Source organism: Pleurodeles waltl, chromosome 3_1, assembly GCF_031143425.1.
Source record: "Pleurodeles waltl isolate 20211129_DDA chromosome 3_1, aPleWal1.hap1.20221129, whole genome shotgun sequence".
Taxonomy (NCBI): Eukaryota; Metazoa; Chordata; class Amphibia; order Caudata; family Salamandridae; genus Pleurodeles; species Pleurodeles waltl.
The window spans coordinates 632,863,155-632,880,213 of record NC_090440.1 but is presented as its reverse complement, the minus strand read 5'-3'; the positions used below and the strand labels follow the sequence as shown (position 1 = coordinate 632,880,213).

Here is a 17,059-nt window from a genome sequence, read left to right as displayed (position 1 = left end):
ACCAAAGGCAAGTACACACTTTTCCCCACAGCTTGAGCATTACAGTGGATCCCCCTTTAATCATTCTAAGGCAGTGCTTTATTCCTTTTTAAATTTATAGTTGATCCTTTTCGTTGCCTACGGTAATCTTAAGGTTTGTGCCTCTTTCACGTACCCATTTTTATTTAAATAGCCCTATCGAAGCATTCTAACCATTTTTTTTTACTTATGTTTTAGAGTTGCTACTTTACTTTTTTTTGATTGGAGTAAAAAATGTTTAAACCCGCTTTAAAGGTCGAAATGTAAACGATAATAACAAAATGGACTATGTCCAGGCTATCTTGGTAAAGACGTCTTCCTACCCTTTAACGAAATCTCCCTGTGATTCAATATTACCTCCTTGTTGATCTCTTAACAGTTGAATGTTGTTTTTTTACTCTTTAGCCCACTTCTGCACAATTGAATCTCTTTACAACTGTGGCATAGCTTTTTCTATAACATCTTTTTATCGCTTATGTTCATCAGCAAACGAACGTTCATGACGACACACTCTCAATGAAGAATTTGCTCTATTTAGCATTGCTTTTAGGTATGATTGATTTGTCCTATAAAGCATTACTTCAGTACTAAATGATCCCGAAAGAAATACTGTTTTTCGATATATGGCATCACTTACAGCATAGGTTGGCGTCTCTCCACTGACCAGGATCACCACCAGCGAGGACACATCTCCGTGAGTACAAGTTCAATGTACCACAGGCGCAACTCACAGGTAAGTTGTTAGTACAAGCACACACGTCACTGGTGCAGATATCCAGGTAGTCATTGGCTAGCAGCACACTGTTGCAGTTACCGAAGTTGGAGAGGATAGCCTCACACTGGGCTCTCTGCAAGTGGACCAATAAGGCAAATTATTGACGGAATAATCCCAAAGCCGTTATGCACACACATTTTTGTAATCGTTGACTGCCTTCGAGGGCAACAATAAGTCAGTATTTTTAGCAGAGCTGTCAATGAGTAACTGAAGTGCGTTGGGGTTATTTTAACAAAAACATAGAGTTTGATTTATAAAGAATCTTTCCAGGTGAAATTTTACTTCTGTTTAAAAATAAGGAGTGGCTTACACACGTTACAGCTATGTACAAACAAGTGTAGACATAAGTTAGCAAGCCCTAAAACGTCAATACATCTGGCCTCCGTGAGGGTTTTTGACTTTGCCAATGTATAACGGCCATTTTGTACAGCAGTGTGTCTGATGTTCAGCATGGCTATAAGTTAGTGGTGTGGCATAGAGTGGAAAACTGGGGAGTGGAGTAGAGTGGAGTGTTGTAGAGTGGCATGGAGTGGAGTGGTGTAGAGTACAGCAGAGTGGAGGACATAGAATGAAGTGGCGTAGACTGGAGTGGCATTGAGTGAAATAAAGTAGGGTAAAGTATCATAGCGTAGAGTGTAGTGCCATATGGTAAAGTGGCATAGAGTAGAGTGGAGTAGCATAGAGTGGAATGGCCTAGAATGGTGAGGAGTTTCTCAGAGTGGAGGGGCGCGAACATCATAGACTGGCATGGAGTGATACAAAGTGGAATGCAGTGGCGTAAACACAAGTGGCATAGAGTGGGACAATGTGGATTAGAGTGTCATGGACTAGAGTGTAGTAGAGTGGAGTGGAGTAGAGTGGCATAGACTATAGTGGTGTTGGGTGGCATAGGGTGGAGTGGCATAAAGAGGCATGTCATAGTGTGGAGTGGTGTGGAGTAGCATATAGTGGTGTAGAATATACTGGCATAGAGTGACGTAGATAGGGGTGGCCTAGACTGGAGTGGTGTAGAGTAGCCATTAAGTGGACTAGAGTGGTGTAGAGTAGAGTGGCTTAAAGTAGAGAGGTGAAGAGTGAAATAGAGTGGTGTAATATAGCGTGGCATGAAGCAGAGTGGCATAAAATGGGATGGCAAAGAGAGTGTTGGAGTGGAGTGGATGGAAGAGAGTGGTGTAAAGTGGAGTGGTGTAGAGTGGAGTGGCTTAGAGTACAGTGGCATGGAGTACAGTGGAGTGGCATAGAGTAGAGTGGAATGACATAGAGTGCAGTCATGTAGAGTGCCATAGAGGGACATTGTATGGAGTGGAGTAGAATGGTATAGAGTACATTGCCAAGAAGTGGTGTGGTGTGGAGTGGAGTGGTGTGGTGTAGCATGGAGTGGCATAGAGTAGCATAGAGTAGAATGGCGTAAAGTTCTGTGCATTGAGTGGCATGGAGTGGCATAGAGTAGAGTGGAGTGGCATGGAGTAGCAGAGAATAGAGTGGCATAGAGTGTTGTGAAGTGGCATAGAGTTAAGTGGAGTAGAGTGCCATAGAATGGTGTAAACTAGAGTGGCATAGAGCTGCATGGAACAGCATAGCGTAGAATGGAGTGGCTTAGGGTTAAGTGGCACACAGTAGAGTGGAACAAAGTGGCCAAGAGTGGAATGGAGTGACATAAAGTAGAATGGAGTGGGATAAAGTGGTGTTGAGTACAGTGGTGTAGAGTAGAATGGTATAGAGTGGGGTGGAGTAGAGTAAAGTGGCATGGCATGGATTAGAATGGTATGGAGTAGAGTGCCGTGGAGTAGAGTGCTGTAGAGTACAGTGCCATTGAGTAAAGTGCTGTGGAGTGACATACAGTGATGTAGATGGGAGTGGGGTAGAGTGGCATAGGGTGGAGTAGGTTAGAATGGTGTAGAGTTATACAGCTGTGGGTGTAAGTAGCTAGAGCATCTATATAGACAGCAGGTAGGGTGAAAGAAACATAAATAGGTAGCATTGCGCCTGTTTTAATAGTAGGAAAGCACATTGCAGCTCTAAGAATAATACTGAAACGCTTATAACAATAGTGAGTTACAAAACAAGGATGAAGAACAATGATGAGGAAGAGCAAGGTACATGGTGCATGCTCCTGTGAGGGACGGGCTCAAGAAAGGAAGGGAAACTTATGGGAACCAAACAATCAAGACTGGAAATGAGAGTGACAATAAAAGCCACTAATGCTATGCTGTGGGTAGGTTGTCAGCCCACTGAATTGTAAACAGTACATCTCGCAGTGCAGCACGAGACCTGAAAATGAGTATGTTATTTGTACATGTGTAGGTTTCACTTATGGTTCATTCCCAGTGGTGTGGTACCTGAATTCTGTCAACTAAACATTGTACAACAAAAATATTGTGTCCTAAATATTGTTTACAAAAATACCACACAATTGCAGTTAATAATGGAAAATCTACAACCGAAGAGAATATCATTTTTGTAAACAGCATTAGTACAAAATATTCAAATGAGGTCCCTCCATATGATATTCTGACATGCAGCTCTCACCCCCATTAATACCAGCTGTTCCTGTATTATTAACCATTAACGTAATATGCACCAAAAGTGTAACTGTTTCTCAAATGAGGCATACAGACATTCTTTCTTAAATTCTTTCATAATTATCTAAAATATGTTTGTAATCTACAAGTTTTAACAACTGTCACACAATGTAATATTGGAAAGTAATGTGTTAAATTGAAACACAAATATGAATGATGCAACTTTTTTTACGTTTACACTGTTTTGTTATATTTTAACAAGACGTTTGCTGCATGAGTTCCTTGATGGCTCTTTCAATGGTTCGGCTCGTGATTTATTTCTCCATAAGTTGTAGGTGGCTTGCCCTCCTCTATGACTGTGTCCCTATGTTGTGTGTGCACTGAAACACAACCAATACACACCTTCAAAGTTCACCTATCAAAAAGATCTCCAGCCTACAGGAGGGCTGGGGGGATCGAATGTTCTTTTGACCATAGCTCATATGCCTCATTTTCAGTAATATGTAATGTGTGTAGATTCACAAGTGTCAACCATGGGACTGCAGCCAAAAAATGTATTTATTTTAAAAAATAGGCATCAAATACTATCAAGCGGAATGGTGAGGAATTTATTAACTTTAGAATACAAATATAATGAGTTAAAATCTGAAAGTATTCAAACTTATGCCTTACTGGTCATAGGCAGATGTTTGCATCAGACGCATATCCCATGTAGTTATATTAACAGAATTGGAAAATGTGACCTACACGTTATACAAGAATCTCTACAAAATATGTATTAACTCACTAAAATATCATAATAGAATACAAATCAGTGTTGATAAAAAATAATGCTTATACACTGGCACATTGTCATTTCCACTGTTCCCCATAAAACCGCTCTATTTCAGTGCACCATTTTGTGTCCATGCCTTGCACCAGCCCCCCAACGTGAGGCTTCCCGAAGTTAACTGAAGTAACATTTGTCTTTTCTAGCACTGATTGCTGATATGCTTTGCACATAAAAATCAGGGAGCATGTGGAGGTTGGTGGTGCTCTGCTTTCTCTATTTTCCAAGGTACCTATTTACATGTTGTGCTCATTGTACTGGATAAAATGTTTTCATTACATGTCCCTATAGGTCTCACCTACAGCCTTAGATTTATGTTGGCAAATGCACTATTGTATCCAATTAAGAGAATGCGGTTGCATCCACTGCTTGCACATATTACAAAGACTTGCTTGTCTATCTTATTTCCCTAATAATGATTCAATGGCTCACCTTAATATTCTTGTGTTTCTCCCACCCAAGAATCACTTTGATCCCACCAGGTTTTGATTGTATTACTTGTATCCTTCCACTGCTGATGTCAGACCTTGAGTTGCAATGAATGAGGTACTTTTTCTCTCCAGCTCAGTCTGTTAATATTCCCTACTCCTTTCCCAACCCAGCTTTGTTGGCTGAAACATTTGATTGCCCTCAGTGCCTGTTTGTCTCCCCATTTGTCCAGGACTCCAATCATTTCCAACCTTTGTATCAGTGGACAGACATCTTAACATTTTCTAAAGTCATTCTAAGATGGTGACCAATGCATGCAGATGTATGTGCATTGATGGTGACCACCGGGGAAAATCATGCAGTGGTATAGCCAATAACTGTCATATTTTGTAGAATCAATGTTTGGCACTTGTAATGGTCAGAGGGAGAGAAACCCCATGAGGCTACAGGGATGTCTCATTGAGAATATTCAGCAGCTAGTAAATATTTAAGGGTCTGTCACATCAGTAATCTTGTTTTCTTTGCTGTCCTGGAAAGATGACTTATGTGGCAGGAGGTCGAAGATAAGTATTCACTTAAAAGCAAATGGGTACAGTGTAATGTACATGAACTGAATGGGAAAAAAAATCTTGCTTCCGCAAGGCCAATCAAGTGATTAGCATCCATACAGTATATATAACCATCTCTATCCTTTTCACACAGAGGGACCTCTCTTATCCCTCACCCTGCACCTTCTTCATTTCTCAAAGCCTTATACAATGCACCCTCTTTCGGTAAAGTGCTTCTGCATGAAAATCGTCACTTTTTTTTTTACTTACCTTTCGCCATAGATCTCCAAGACCGTGGCTTGGGCAAATCAGCATTCCACAAATACAGGCAGCTGAGTTGGAAGTGTCCCTTGTGGGGCCATGTTGCTGGTCCTCTAGGCAGTACTCCCCTTCATCTCTTCTGCACTCTTTAGTGGTATCCTCTCACTCCTTGGCTCCTCCACTCCCTCTGAGCTACTTCCCTCCCTGTCTTCTTCACTACACCTGTTGCATGTTTCTCACTCCTTGTCAAATTTACTCTTTGTCTCTTGTGCTCACCCTGTTGCTATTCACTCTCTCCCCATACCTTTGACTATCTTTGCTGATCTTCTGAGATTCCTCCTCACAATATCTGATCATCTTGAATTCTCAATAAATGGTATCATTAATGGATCCATTTTAAACATCCTGAGGACTGAATATCAGGGTGTATGTCCCCCCCTTGGAGAAACGGACAGTTAGTGATGGTTGGGGTTTTGGGTTGGGATACTGCTGGGTCGAGGATAAGCCCATCACAAAAAAGGTTATTGTCTAACATTTAAGAAAGTGGCATTGGAGAGACAATAAATGATCACAGTGTCAACATTTTCTATTGAATTTGAGAGGGCAAACCTGTCACAGCCCATTTTTTTTCTTGGGTGGAACCCCCACAAAACTGTTAAGAACTGTGAGTCTCACTAAGCATATCATTATTTTCTGGGTTGTTTCCTCAAGGTCCTCTGGAGATACCTGGAATCCGTGCAGATTGTTTGCTGAAGGTTTTGAAGATTGTGTTGTTAAATACACCATTTGCCCCATTTTGAAAACATTTCATGGGGGGGAGAACATCTCCAATGTTTTTTTTTCTAACTAGGGTATAACATGCATGCAAACAGTCATGTGAGATATTTAAAGAAATCTAGTTTAAAAAGAAAATATCTCATGATAAAACATTTTCTTCATGCACCACCCCTTGCAGACCAAAATAGTATGTTAAATTGCAATATGCTTTACTTGTACAGTTAAACACTCACACATAAGCGTTTATGAAGGCCACAATAACTGATTTCTCCTTGGCCAAACGCTAGATAATTTACTGAAAGGGGTGGTTGAAAACATTTTAAAAGTCAGAAGATATTCACTACTTTGGAAGAGATAATCTCTTAATTTCCTCTGCCATAAACACATTGCCATCAATCTTGTTGCGACATAACTGAACGGTACTCTTCAGTGTTTTACTTCTCATGTTACACATTCTATTCCCTGTTTCTGATCATTCACTTCTGAAGTTGTATTACCCATTCTAAGTTAATCCTTCCTCTGTTTACTTTGATTGTGAAGGCAGACCATATTATACCCTTGTTGAAGATCATAGTCCCTCTACTTTTCACACAATAGCACAGACCTTTCTGATACTAAAAAAGTTTTTTCAGCTACGTCTCATTGATATATTATAGTAGAGAGAAAAATTTGAATTTAGACCAACCATTTAAGTTCTTGTCATCAATAAAGTTTCTGTATCCTCTCCATTTAGATAACATCACATAGTTGGATCTGAAGCTGAATTCTTGTGCATGTGTGTGTATGTATTGTACATGTATACGTTCATTGAAAAAAAACAAAGGTTACAGGGATGTTATAGTTAGATTCTGAATAAATTATTACAAAACCATAGAAATACAGCAGTTAGACATAAGTCAACAAGCATTGGAAACATCAAGATCTTTCAAGTAATTATCACTCATGCCCTACGGTAACTATAACTCACGACTTCGTAATGCACAGTGTTTTATTGAATAATTTGACTGCTAAAGTTTAATTTATATTTTTAATGACATTATAGAAGTTGTCATGAGTGCCATAATATCTGAGGTAATTAGAAGTGCATGTAAGGGTGGAAGTTATAATTACCTTAGGGCACGAGTTATAAATACTTGAAAGATCTCTAGCTATCACTGCTGAATTTCTATGGTTTTGTATGAGCAAATTCTGAACCTTACTATAATATTCCTATAACCTTTGTTTTTTTTCAGTGAATTTCTACGTTTTTTTTCAATTCTATTTCCTAACTATAAAGTCCCTGTAACCTTTGTTTTTTTCAGTGAATTTCTATGTTTTTTTTAACATAAACTAATTTTCATTATTCTATGTTAATCCAACCAACCACCACCATGCACGAGCCTGCAGCCAACTCCCTTAACCACCCAATCATGCACTGCGCATGGCCTAGAGCAGTATGCAGCAGGGGTTGGCCGCAGGGCCTGGCCTGCAGCCAGACTCTGCGGCCAACCCCTATAACAACCTAACCCTTCATGGTCCTGCTCCTCAGGCTGATTCCGGCCCCAGGGACCCCTTCCCTCAGGGCCCAGGGTAAATATTACATTTTTTTGGTGCATGGGCAGAGCAGCCACCCCAATCGCAGGCTCAGGAACCCTATCCCCCAGGGCCTGGCCCAAATATTTAATTTATATGGGGGGGTGAGAGGACCGCAGCCCTCCTCCCCAGTCTGATTGCAGGCCCGGGGACACCATTACCTCAGACGTAGCCTATACAATTATTATTTTTTTGGGGGAGGGTGGCCGTATAACCCCCAAGACCGAGCTCAGCCCGGGAACCCCATTCCCTGGGGCTTAGCCTAAATATTTAACTTTTTTGTGGGTAGGGGGCTGCGTAGCCCCAATCCAAGCCAATCTCAGCCGATTCCATCCCCTGGAGCCCAGCCTAAACATTTAAATTTTTTGAGGGGTGGGGTGGCCACATACCCTCCTCCCCAGGCCGATCTTGGCCCTTGGGACCCCATCCTCATGGGCTCAGCCTATAAAAAAAAAAAAACATTTTTTTTTAGGGCACGGGGGACTGCATGCCCAACTTCCAGACCGATCTTGGCCCTGGGAACACCATTTCCCAGGGCCCAGCCTCATTATTTATTTTTTTGGGAGGGGGCTGCGTGGCCCCTCTTCCCGGGCCAATCTCAGCCCCTGGGACCCCATCCACTGGGGCCTTTCCATGTGACCTGGGTGGCACCTCAAGGCACCCAGTCTCAATGTTGGGGACTGTGGGGGGAACCTAAAGGCACCCACATTCCCAGCAGTATTGCTGTCACAGAGTGAGCTGCTAAAATCTAACTATAACAGGTGAATATCTATGGTTTTGTATTTTTATAAATGTGAGTCTAATATTAATTGAATATATACACTCACACACATATATATAGATCTTTATATATATATATATATATATATATATATATATATATATATATATATATATATATATATATTTATATATATATATATATATATATATATATATATATATATATATATCCTCAATGAATCATGCTCAAAAACGGGCTCCGAGCGGCCCTAGAGGGGTGGTGCGGCGGCAACCGGCAGAGCACTCCGGTTAATCTGAATCCAACAATAAATAAACTTTCAAGGTAACCGCACACTCAGGAGATCAAAGTAGAAAATTGTTTATTTTAGCACTACGCGTTTCGGCTGTGAGCAAGGCTGTTAGTCAGCCGAAACACGTAATGCTAAAATAAAAAATTTCTACTTTTGATCTCCTGAGTGTGCGGTTACCTTGGAAGTTTATTTATTGTTGGATATATATATATATATATATATATATATATATATATATATATATATATATACACATACGTGGGTATATGCTTATATATATATATCTATATATATATATAGATAGATAGATATCCAAGAAAGAAGTGACTCAAACAGATGATCTCACTAAAGAACAAAAATATATTTCTACTACAACGTTTCAGCTTCCGCCTTCCTCAGGTAGTACAAGATGGTTTGCTCAGTGGCTGCACAGCTGACACTGGTGGATTTTCAAAAAGCATCATGAGTGAAGATTCCAATTGGAATGTGGAATCAATGCAGTCCTGAGACCTCTTCAGATATGCAGAAATCAAGTGGTGTTGTCAGTGATGTTCAGTCCATCTGGATGCAGTGATTTTAAACGGTACATTCAGAAATTTTCTCTGATGTCCAGTAGTTCTTCCTTTAAAACATGTTCCACAGGGAAAATCTTCAAATCTGATAGTAAAATGGTCCACAAGGTTAAAATGGTTGGCTACAGGCTGGTCAAGTTTCTTGTTAATTATTGCCGATTTGTGGTAACGGAATCGTGTACGGAGGTCATTCACAGTTTGACCTACATATTGTTTTTTACAGCTTTGACGTTGGCACTGAATCACATAAATAATGCATCTAGAGCGACATGTAAGATGCTGTCTTATTCCATAGGTCCTTTTTGTAACAGAGCTAGTTACTGATGATGTTTGTAAAAGGTATTCACATGTGATGCAACACAGCAATGAACTCCTGCATTTGTTACAGCTTGTATATATGTATAGATATATATATATATAAATGTATATAGATAGATAGATAGATAGATAGATAGATAGATAGATAGATAGATAGATAGATAGATAGATAGATAGATAGATAGATAAATATACATTTGAAAAACCAAAGGTTACAGGGACATTATAGTTAGGCTCACAACTTAAACATATGAAACCATAGAAATTCACAAGTTATAGTTAGAGTTACCTCAAGTAACTATAACTCATGCCATAAGGCAACTATAACTCTCACCCTCACCATGCACAGTTTTTTCATCAAAAATGTTACTGCAAATATTACATTGATATTATCAATGATGCTATCAAAGATGACATGAGTGCTGTAATTTGTGGGACCATTAGCAGTGCATGGTGAAGGCATGAATTATAGTTACCTTAGGGCATGAGTTACAGTTACTTGAGTTAACTATAACAGGTGGATTTCTATGGTTTCGTACGTTTAAAATGTGAGCCTAACTATGACATCTCTGTAACCTCTGGGTTTGTAAGTGAATTTCTATGTTTATTTTAATCCTATTTCCTAACTATAACGTCCCTGTAACCTTTGTTTGTTTTCAGTGAATTCTGTGGTTTTCAATGCATAGTAATTTTCATTGCTATATGTTAATCCAACCACCGCCACACACAGACTTTGGCCATGAATGGCGGTGGTTGACCTCAGGGCCTGACATACAGCCAGGCCTTGAGGCCAACCCCTATGAGCACCCAACCTTGCCCTGTTCACAGCCTTCGCTCATTGCACAGCAGGGGTTGACCACAAAGCCTGGCCTGGAGCCAGTCACTGCTGCTAACCCCCCTAACCACCCAACCCTACTCTGTACTTGGCCCCAATCCCTCTGGGCTTGAGAATAGGTGTAAGAGGATGTATCTGGGGATGTGCCACTAGGTTATTTATATATATATATATATATATATATATATATATATATATATATATATATATATATATATAACCATTAATCACAACTCATATCTTCTATGGGAATAAGACCCTCTCATTTACATATTTTGCAAAGGAAATGCTAAACGCCTTACAGTTTTGGTTGTATCAAGATGATGTCAGGCTTGCACCACACTTTTGTATGAATATAGAATGTTAGCAATCAAGTTATTCGTTATAATACTGTGGGGAGGCAGAGGCCAGGGACACAGAGGCGGACAACTGAGGGCAGGGATGAGGGTGCAAAAGCAATAAGTTGACCAACCTAGGCGGGTGGAACGGTCTGTGACAGCACAATAGACCATGGAGGGCAGGGGAAAAGGTGGCAGGGGCAACAAACCAGTCATGCAGGACAGGCAAGAGAGGCTGTAGCAAAATAACAAACCATTAAGGGCACAAGGAAGAGGCAGTACAACCCTACATGCCAACTGATCCAATTCAGGCAGGAGACTCCTGATGTTTTTATGCCCAAAAGTGCTATAGTTTAACTGTCTTCTGCTTAAACTATCCTCTTTTTCAATGTAAGTTAATGAGGAAAATCAATTTCCCAGCTTTGTTTTCAAAATGTTCTCTTGCCAAGTTCAAAGTGTTGTATGGTACATTGAATCGCTGAGGGCAGGAGGAATGGGGGAAGGACATTGAGTCAGATAACAGAGGGCAGGAGGAAGATTAACTTGAGCACCAAACTGATCTTACAGGGCAGGCATCAGGGGTTGCAGCAGCACAATATACCACAAAGGGCAAGCTGGATGGCAGTACAACACAAAGGATCATGGTAAGTAATAGGAAAAGGACAGGGCCATGCACATGGACAACAGAAAGTAGAGGGGAAGAGGCAAGGGAAACAAGCTGGCCATACTGGACAAACAAAAAGGAAAGTGGCAGCATAATGGTCAATGGATGACAGGAGGGAGGGGTAGTTAGAACACATTGGATCAAGTAAGGTAGGAGAGGGGGAGTTGCTACATGGACAACAGAGGGTAGGGAGGAGCTAGATGTGGCAGCTAGCTAACTGTTCAGGGCAGGTGGGAAGGGTAGTGGCAGAACAACAGCCACACAGGGCTGTAATGAGAGAGCATGGGCCTGGACAGGGACAATGGATGGCAAGGAGGAGGGGTCAGAAGCAGTATCTTGGGTGGAGGCAGCACAATGCCAAGCCAGGCCCTGTGTCCAAGCACCCAAACTATGCATTGCAATGGGCTTCCTAATTACCGTTACAAAAGCCCAAGACATTCATTGAAAAATCCAAAGTTTACAAGAAAGTTATAGTAAGGAAACAGAATTTAAAAAACCTCAGGAATTCATTAATGGTATAGTTAGGTTCAGATTTCATACACACAAAACCACAGAAATTCTGCTGTTTTAGTCAAAACATTTCAAGTAACTACAACTTGTGACCTAAGATAACTATAACTAACCCCCTCACATGCAGTGCCAATGACCCCAGATATTACATCACTCATTAAATCTTCTATGACATCATTGATAATATTACTGTAACAACTGCAGTAAAAATATTGATGAGGAAACTGTGCATGGTGAGTGCGCAAGTCCAAATTTCAAAGATTCCCAAATCAACAGTTTTGTTCGAAGTAAATTTAGTGTATTTTTACTGATCTTACCTCACTTTGCTTATGGTGTAATTCTATCACAAGTCCAGATCCACACCACTGAAAACCAATTATCTTAGTGGCTGGGTTATTAGTAGGGATAAGTATATACCTACCACTAGCAATAAGGCAACCACCACAACATAGGTTGAGTCAAGATTTCAATACATGAGTCCGTGGCTCAACCCTTGGTAACTGGCAGTGAGCAGGCAGGCTTAACTTAGGAGACAAGTATGTAAACATTTGAAATACACGGATAAAGTAAATAAGTAAGACACACTACACAATAAAAATCCCAAACCAATGAATAAGAATAGGAAATATTTTTTTCTTTAAAATGACGCAAAAATGAAAAAAATCCAGAATAGGGAACCAGATATATGATTTTTGAAAGATAAAAAAATTTGCTTTCTAGTGCCAAAAAGCCAATAGCTAACCGGGGACATCTGGTTGTGCTATACCAGGCTCAAGTCATAATTTGAGACCAACCACAATGGAGCCCTGCTCAGGTACACTGAGTGGGAGGCCTCGGTCAAAGTGTTACCCTTAGACCTAGTTGTTTTACTGGAAATTTTTCTCTTGTTGTCTGGCAAGGCTCCTCATCAGTTGGGGATCAGATAAAACGTCATTGGCTTGGTTTCCTAAGGGGCTCTGGCCAAATCCTGAAAGTCTTGTCCATGGGGGAAAGCTCTGGAGCATCAGCAGAATGAACCTGAAATTGAGGCCAGGTCACGGTTCGGTCACCTTATGGAGCTTTTTTCCAAAAGTTGCTCCAAACTTCCAGAACTTCTTCGTGAAGTTCTCTGGAGGGTTACAAGTGTCCAAAACACAAATCCCAGAGACTAGAAGCTCTGAGATGGTCCTTGCAAGTCTGGACCACAATTCCCACAATGCACCCGGCCAATTCCTTAAAAGTCCACTGGACACACTCCAGACTTCTTTGGTGGATGGTGCAATGAAGCTCTGTTAACCTGTTTCTTTCAGGGAGGCTACTCCCTAATTGTTTTAGAAGCAAGGCAAAGTCCTCAGGGCTATAGTTCCCAGTGTGCATTAGGAGCTGTCCTTTGTGTGCAGACCAGTGTACCAGCAGGGCAGTCCTTCTCCTTGTAGTTTAGAGTTGCTATGCAGCTCTCACAAATGTATGCAATGGTCTTGGGGGATCAATGGGGGAAACCCCTGTCCAGTGAAATGCAGGGTGCCACCCAAAAGAATGACAGCTGTGTCCAAAGTGTGGCATATTCATGTCCCACAATGTACTGTACAAGAAGAAGAATGACTGCCTTGCTGGACCCCTGAACTGCACCTGGGCCCTACTCTCAGAAGGACTGCACCAGCAGCACACATGAGCTTGACCAAGAAAAGGACTTTGCCTGGCATCTACTGCTTCATTAATGGGACTCCCTGTATGCTACACATAGAAAATAGCTGACCAGAGTCCTCTGCATCAAGCTCTGAAGAAAGTGACCAGTGGTCATTTTTGGATTTGAACCAGATGCATTCTGGGGGTTGGAGTCATAATCGCCAAGGAGCAAGTCAGAGCTTTTGAAACCTTGGGATGAGTTGGGGACACCTAAAGAATGCTGAAGAAACTACTGGAAGAAGAAGCAGAAGTTTGGAGAAGTTTAGAGTAACTTTAGAAAAAACTTTCCTTAGGTGACCTGACCTGACGCCATGAGTCAAGTCGGCCAATGTCAACCACGACCCAGCCTGACTTACAGGTTCATCCCGTTGAAAAGGTCTGAAGCCCCAGACTTCCAGGATATCACGGGGGCTCTTGGAAATGCAATCCAATGACGGTACATTGAAATCAGCATGCTGTGGAAGGTCGTCCGACGTTGGAGAGAAAAAGCTCAAAAAAAGCTTCTAGGTCCGAAGGTAAAAAGTTGACTGAGTGTATCGGGGAGGGCTCCAGCAAGGTGGGCTTCAACTTCGGCTTCATCCCAGGCAAAGATTTAAATCCTGAAAAATCATCTAATTCCAAATGTTGACCACTTCACCAAGACCTCCTGTGACACGTATCCGAAGAGGGTTCCAGCAAGGACAGCTTCCGCTTGTGACTTTGTCTCGGTCGGTGAGGGATCTTCAGAAATTCTTCTAAGTCCAAAGGTAAAACTTTGACCTAGGCCTCCCACTCAGTGTAGCTGACCAGGGCTCCATTATGGTTGGCCTCCACTTTGGACTTTACCCCAGTCAAGTGCGACCAGATGTCCAGATTAGTACTTTTGATTTTTATACGCTGGAAAACATTTAACCTTTAAAAATGTTTGTCATTTTAGTGTCATTGTAAAGATAAAATTATAATCTATTTTTATAAATTGGTGTTAGATTTTTATTGTGTTCTTTGTTTTGCTTATTTACTGTTTTGTGTTTTTTTTTAATGCTTTACACACATGTCTCCTGAGTTAAGCTTAACTACTCATTGCCAAGCTACAAAGGCTGGATCGGGGATTAATTTATTGAGACCCTGACTAAGCCTAGAGGGGGTTTGTGGCCTATTACTAAGTGTGCATACTTACCTGCCCTTACCAATAATCCACTTTCCAACCACCCCCCCCCCCCCACCAGAACATCCGCAAAATCCAATCCTTGGTGTGCCAACCTGCTGAGGGGTACAGGAAGAGAGGGTAGGGCTGACTGGCTTTCCTTTCTGTCCTGTTCTTTTGAAGACCAGTTTAGTTTAGCAAATCCCCTTTCTGGCCTATGTTATGGGTTGCAGATCTCCCCCCACCAGATAAGCCACTTATCAACTCATCAAAGCAGCTTTGCTAATCTTGTTAAGGTTGACCAATCAGCAGAGGTCATTAAAAGGCTGGATTTTGATTACAGACGAGAAAGGCTCCTCATCAGTTGGGGATCAGATAAAACGTCATTGGCTTGGTTTCCTAAGGGGCTCTGGCCAAATCCTGAAAGTCTTGTCAATGGGGGAAAGCTCTGGAGCATCAGCAGAATGAACCTGAAATTGAGGCCAGGTCACGGTTCGGTCACCTTATGGAGCTTTTTTCCAAAAGTTGCTCCAAACTTCCAGAACTTCTTCGTGAAGTTCTCTGGAGGGTTTCAAGTGTCCAAAACACAAATCTCAGAGACTAGAAGCTCTGAGATGGTCCTTGCAAGTCTGGACCACAATTCCCACAATGCACCTGGCCAATTCCTTAAAAGTCCACTGGACACACTCCAGGCTTGGGACTTCTTTGGGGGATGGTGCAATGAAGCTCTGTTAACCTGTTTCTTTCAGGGAGGCTACTCCCTAATTGTTTTAGAAGCAAGGCAAAGTCCTCAGGGCTATAGTTCCCAGTGTGCATTAGGAGCTGTCCTTTGTGTGCAGACCAGTGTACCAGCAGGGCAGTCCTTCTCCTTGTAGTTTAGAGTTGCTATGCAGCTCTCACAAATGTATGCAATGGTCTTGGGGGATCAACGGGGGAAACCCCTGTCCAGTGAAATGCAGGGTGCCACCCAAAAGAATGACAGCTGTGTCCAAAGTGTGGCATATTCATGTCCCACAATGTACTGCAATTCGAAAATCCAAGATAGAGAATTCCCCTCCAGCAGAGTAAGACCTGGCTAACCAACCTACTAGTTTGTCTCATTTCCATTAATACTCTGTAGGAAAGTCCTCCTTCTTGCTCTGGTCATCCCCAAACCTTTTGACTGATACTGGTGGTTTTTTGACTATGACTGTGCCCTGGGATCTGCTAACAAGTACCAGGACCAGTGCTCTGTGTAAAATGAATTATGCAAATTAGGCTAATTATAGCTGGCAGTATTAACTGATCTAGAAGTTCCTAGTATATGGTAGGGCATGTAGGTTTAGGGACACCAGCATAGGTAGTGCACCCAAAGGTGCACTACTGTGGTGTCCAGTGTCATGTTAAAGCCAGGCCTGCCTTGCTGGGTGCTTGTAAGTTAAAGTTAACCCCAACTTCAACTTTGGAATTAAAAGTACTTCCAAAGTCCTAGGTTACCTTATTTTTACATATAGGTCACCCCTAAGGTGTGCCCTAGGTACCCCCGGGTTGGGCGCAGTGTAACTATGAGCAGGGACTTTATAAAACATGTTTTATAACCCCTTGGCAGGGAAAAATAGATAACTTTGTTTTCCCCATCGTAGTGAATGGGTTCCATAGGCTAATATGGAGAGATTTTCTTTTAAAATAATAAAGTCTTATTTTTCATAGGAAGGAGCTAAACATGCCATGTTTAGTATCAAATTGAAAGTTATACTAAATCCAGAAACTTGTCACTGTTGAATTTAATATAACTTTTACATAGAAAGTGTTTTAGAACTCTTCTGAAAAGTTACTAACTTCAGCTCTGTGGTGCCCTTCTCTGATTGACCAGCCTCTGGTAGCCTGAGCCAGGCTGCCTTTCATGAGTTGAGAGGTGGCCTGGGCTGAAACAAAGGAAGCATCTGGTAGGAGGAGATCTGCCTCAGCAGATGCTAGAAAAGGATGGAGGAGAGCAGCCAAACTGGTCTTCAAAGGAGGGAAGGACATTTGGGACAGCAACTATACCTTCCTTATTTCCTGCAAACCCAGACAGCCAGGTGCCCCTTGATTAGATTAAGAGAGGGCTAGAAAGGGATGTGTCAAGGGAAACCTAGCCACATCAGTGGGTGGACTCAGTCAGATCTAAACTGAAGATTGGATTTTGGAGGAATGTTGATCGTTGGGATTGGTTTTTGCCACAATTCCCAGGAAGTGGTCACTTAGGAGAGTGGTGGACTGCACGTGATAGGACAGAGGCCCCCCACTGCTT

The 17,059-nt window shown here is 41.6% G+C and overlaps 1 protein-coding gene across 1 annotated transcript in view; it reads right to left on the bottom strand.

Moving 5' to 3' along the window:
- The window catches only part of LOC138284404 (mucin-5B-like), a 528,306-nt gene that overhangs the window by 344,347 nt on the left and 166,900 nt on the right, over positions 1 to 17,059 (bottom strand). Inside the window, exon 6 of the mRNA XM_069223140.1 lies at positions 656 to 866. Coding sequence (XP_069079241.1) covers positions 656 to 866 — 211 coding nt within the window. The remainder of the gene's footprint in view (positions 1 to 655; positions 867 to 17,059) is intronic.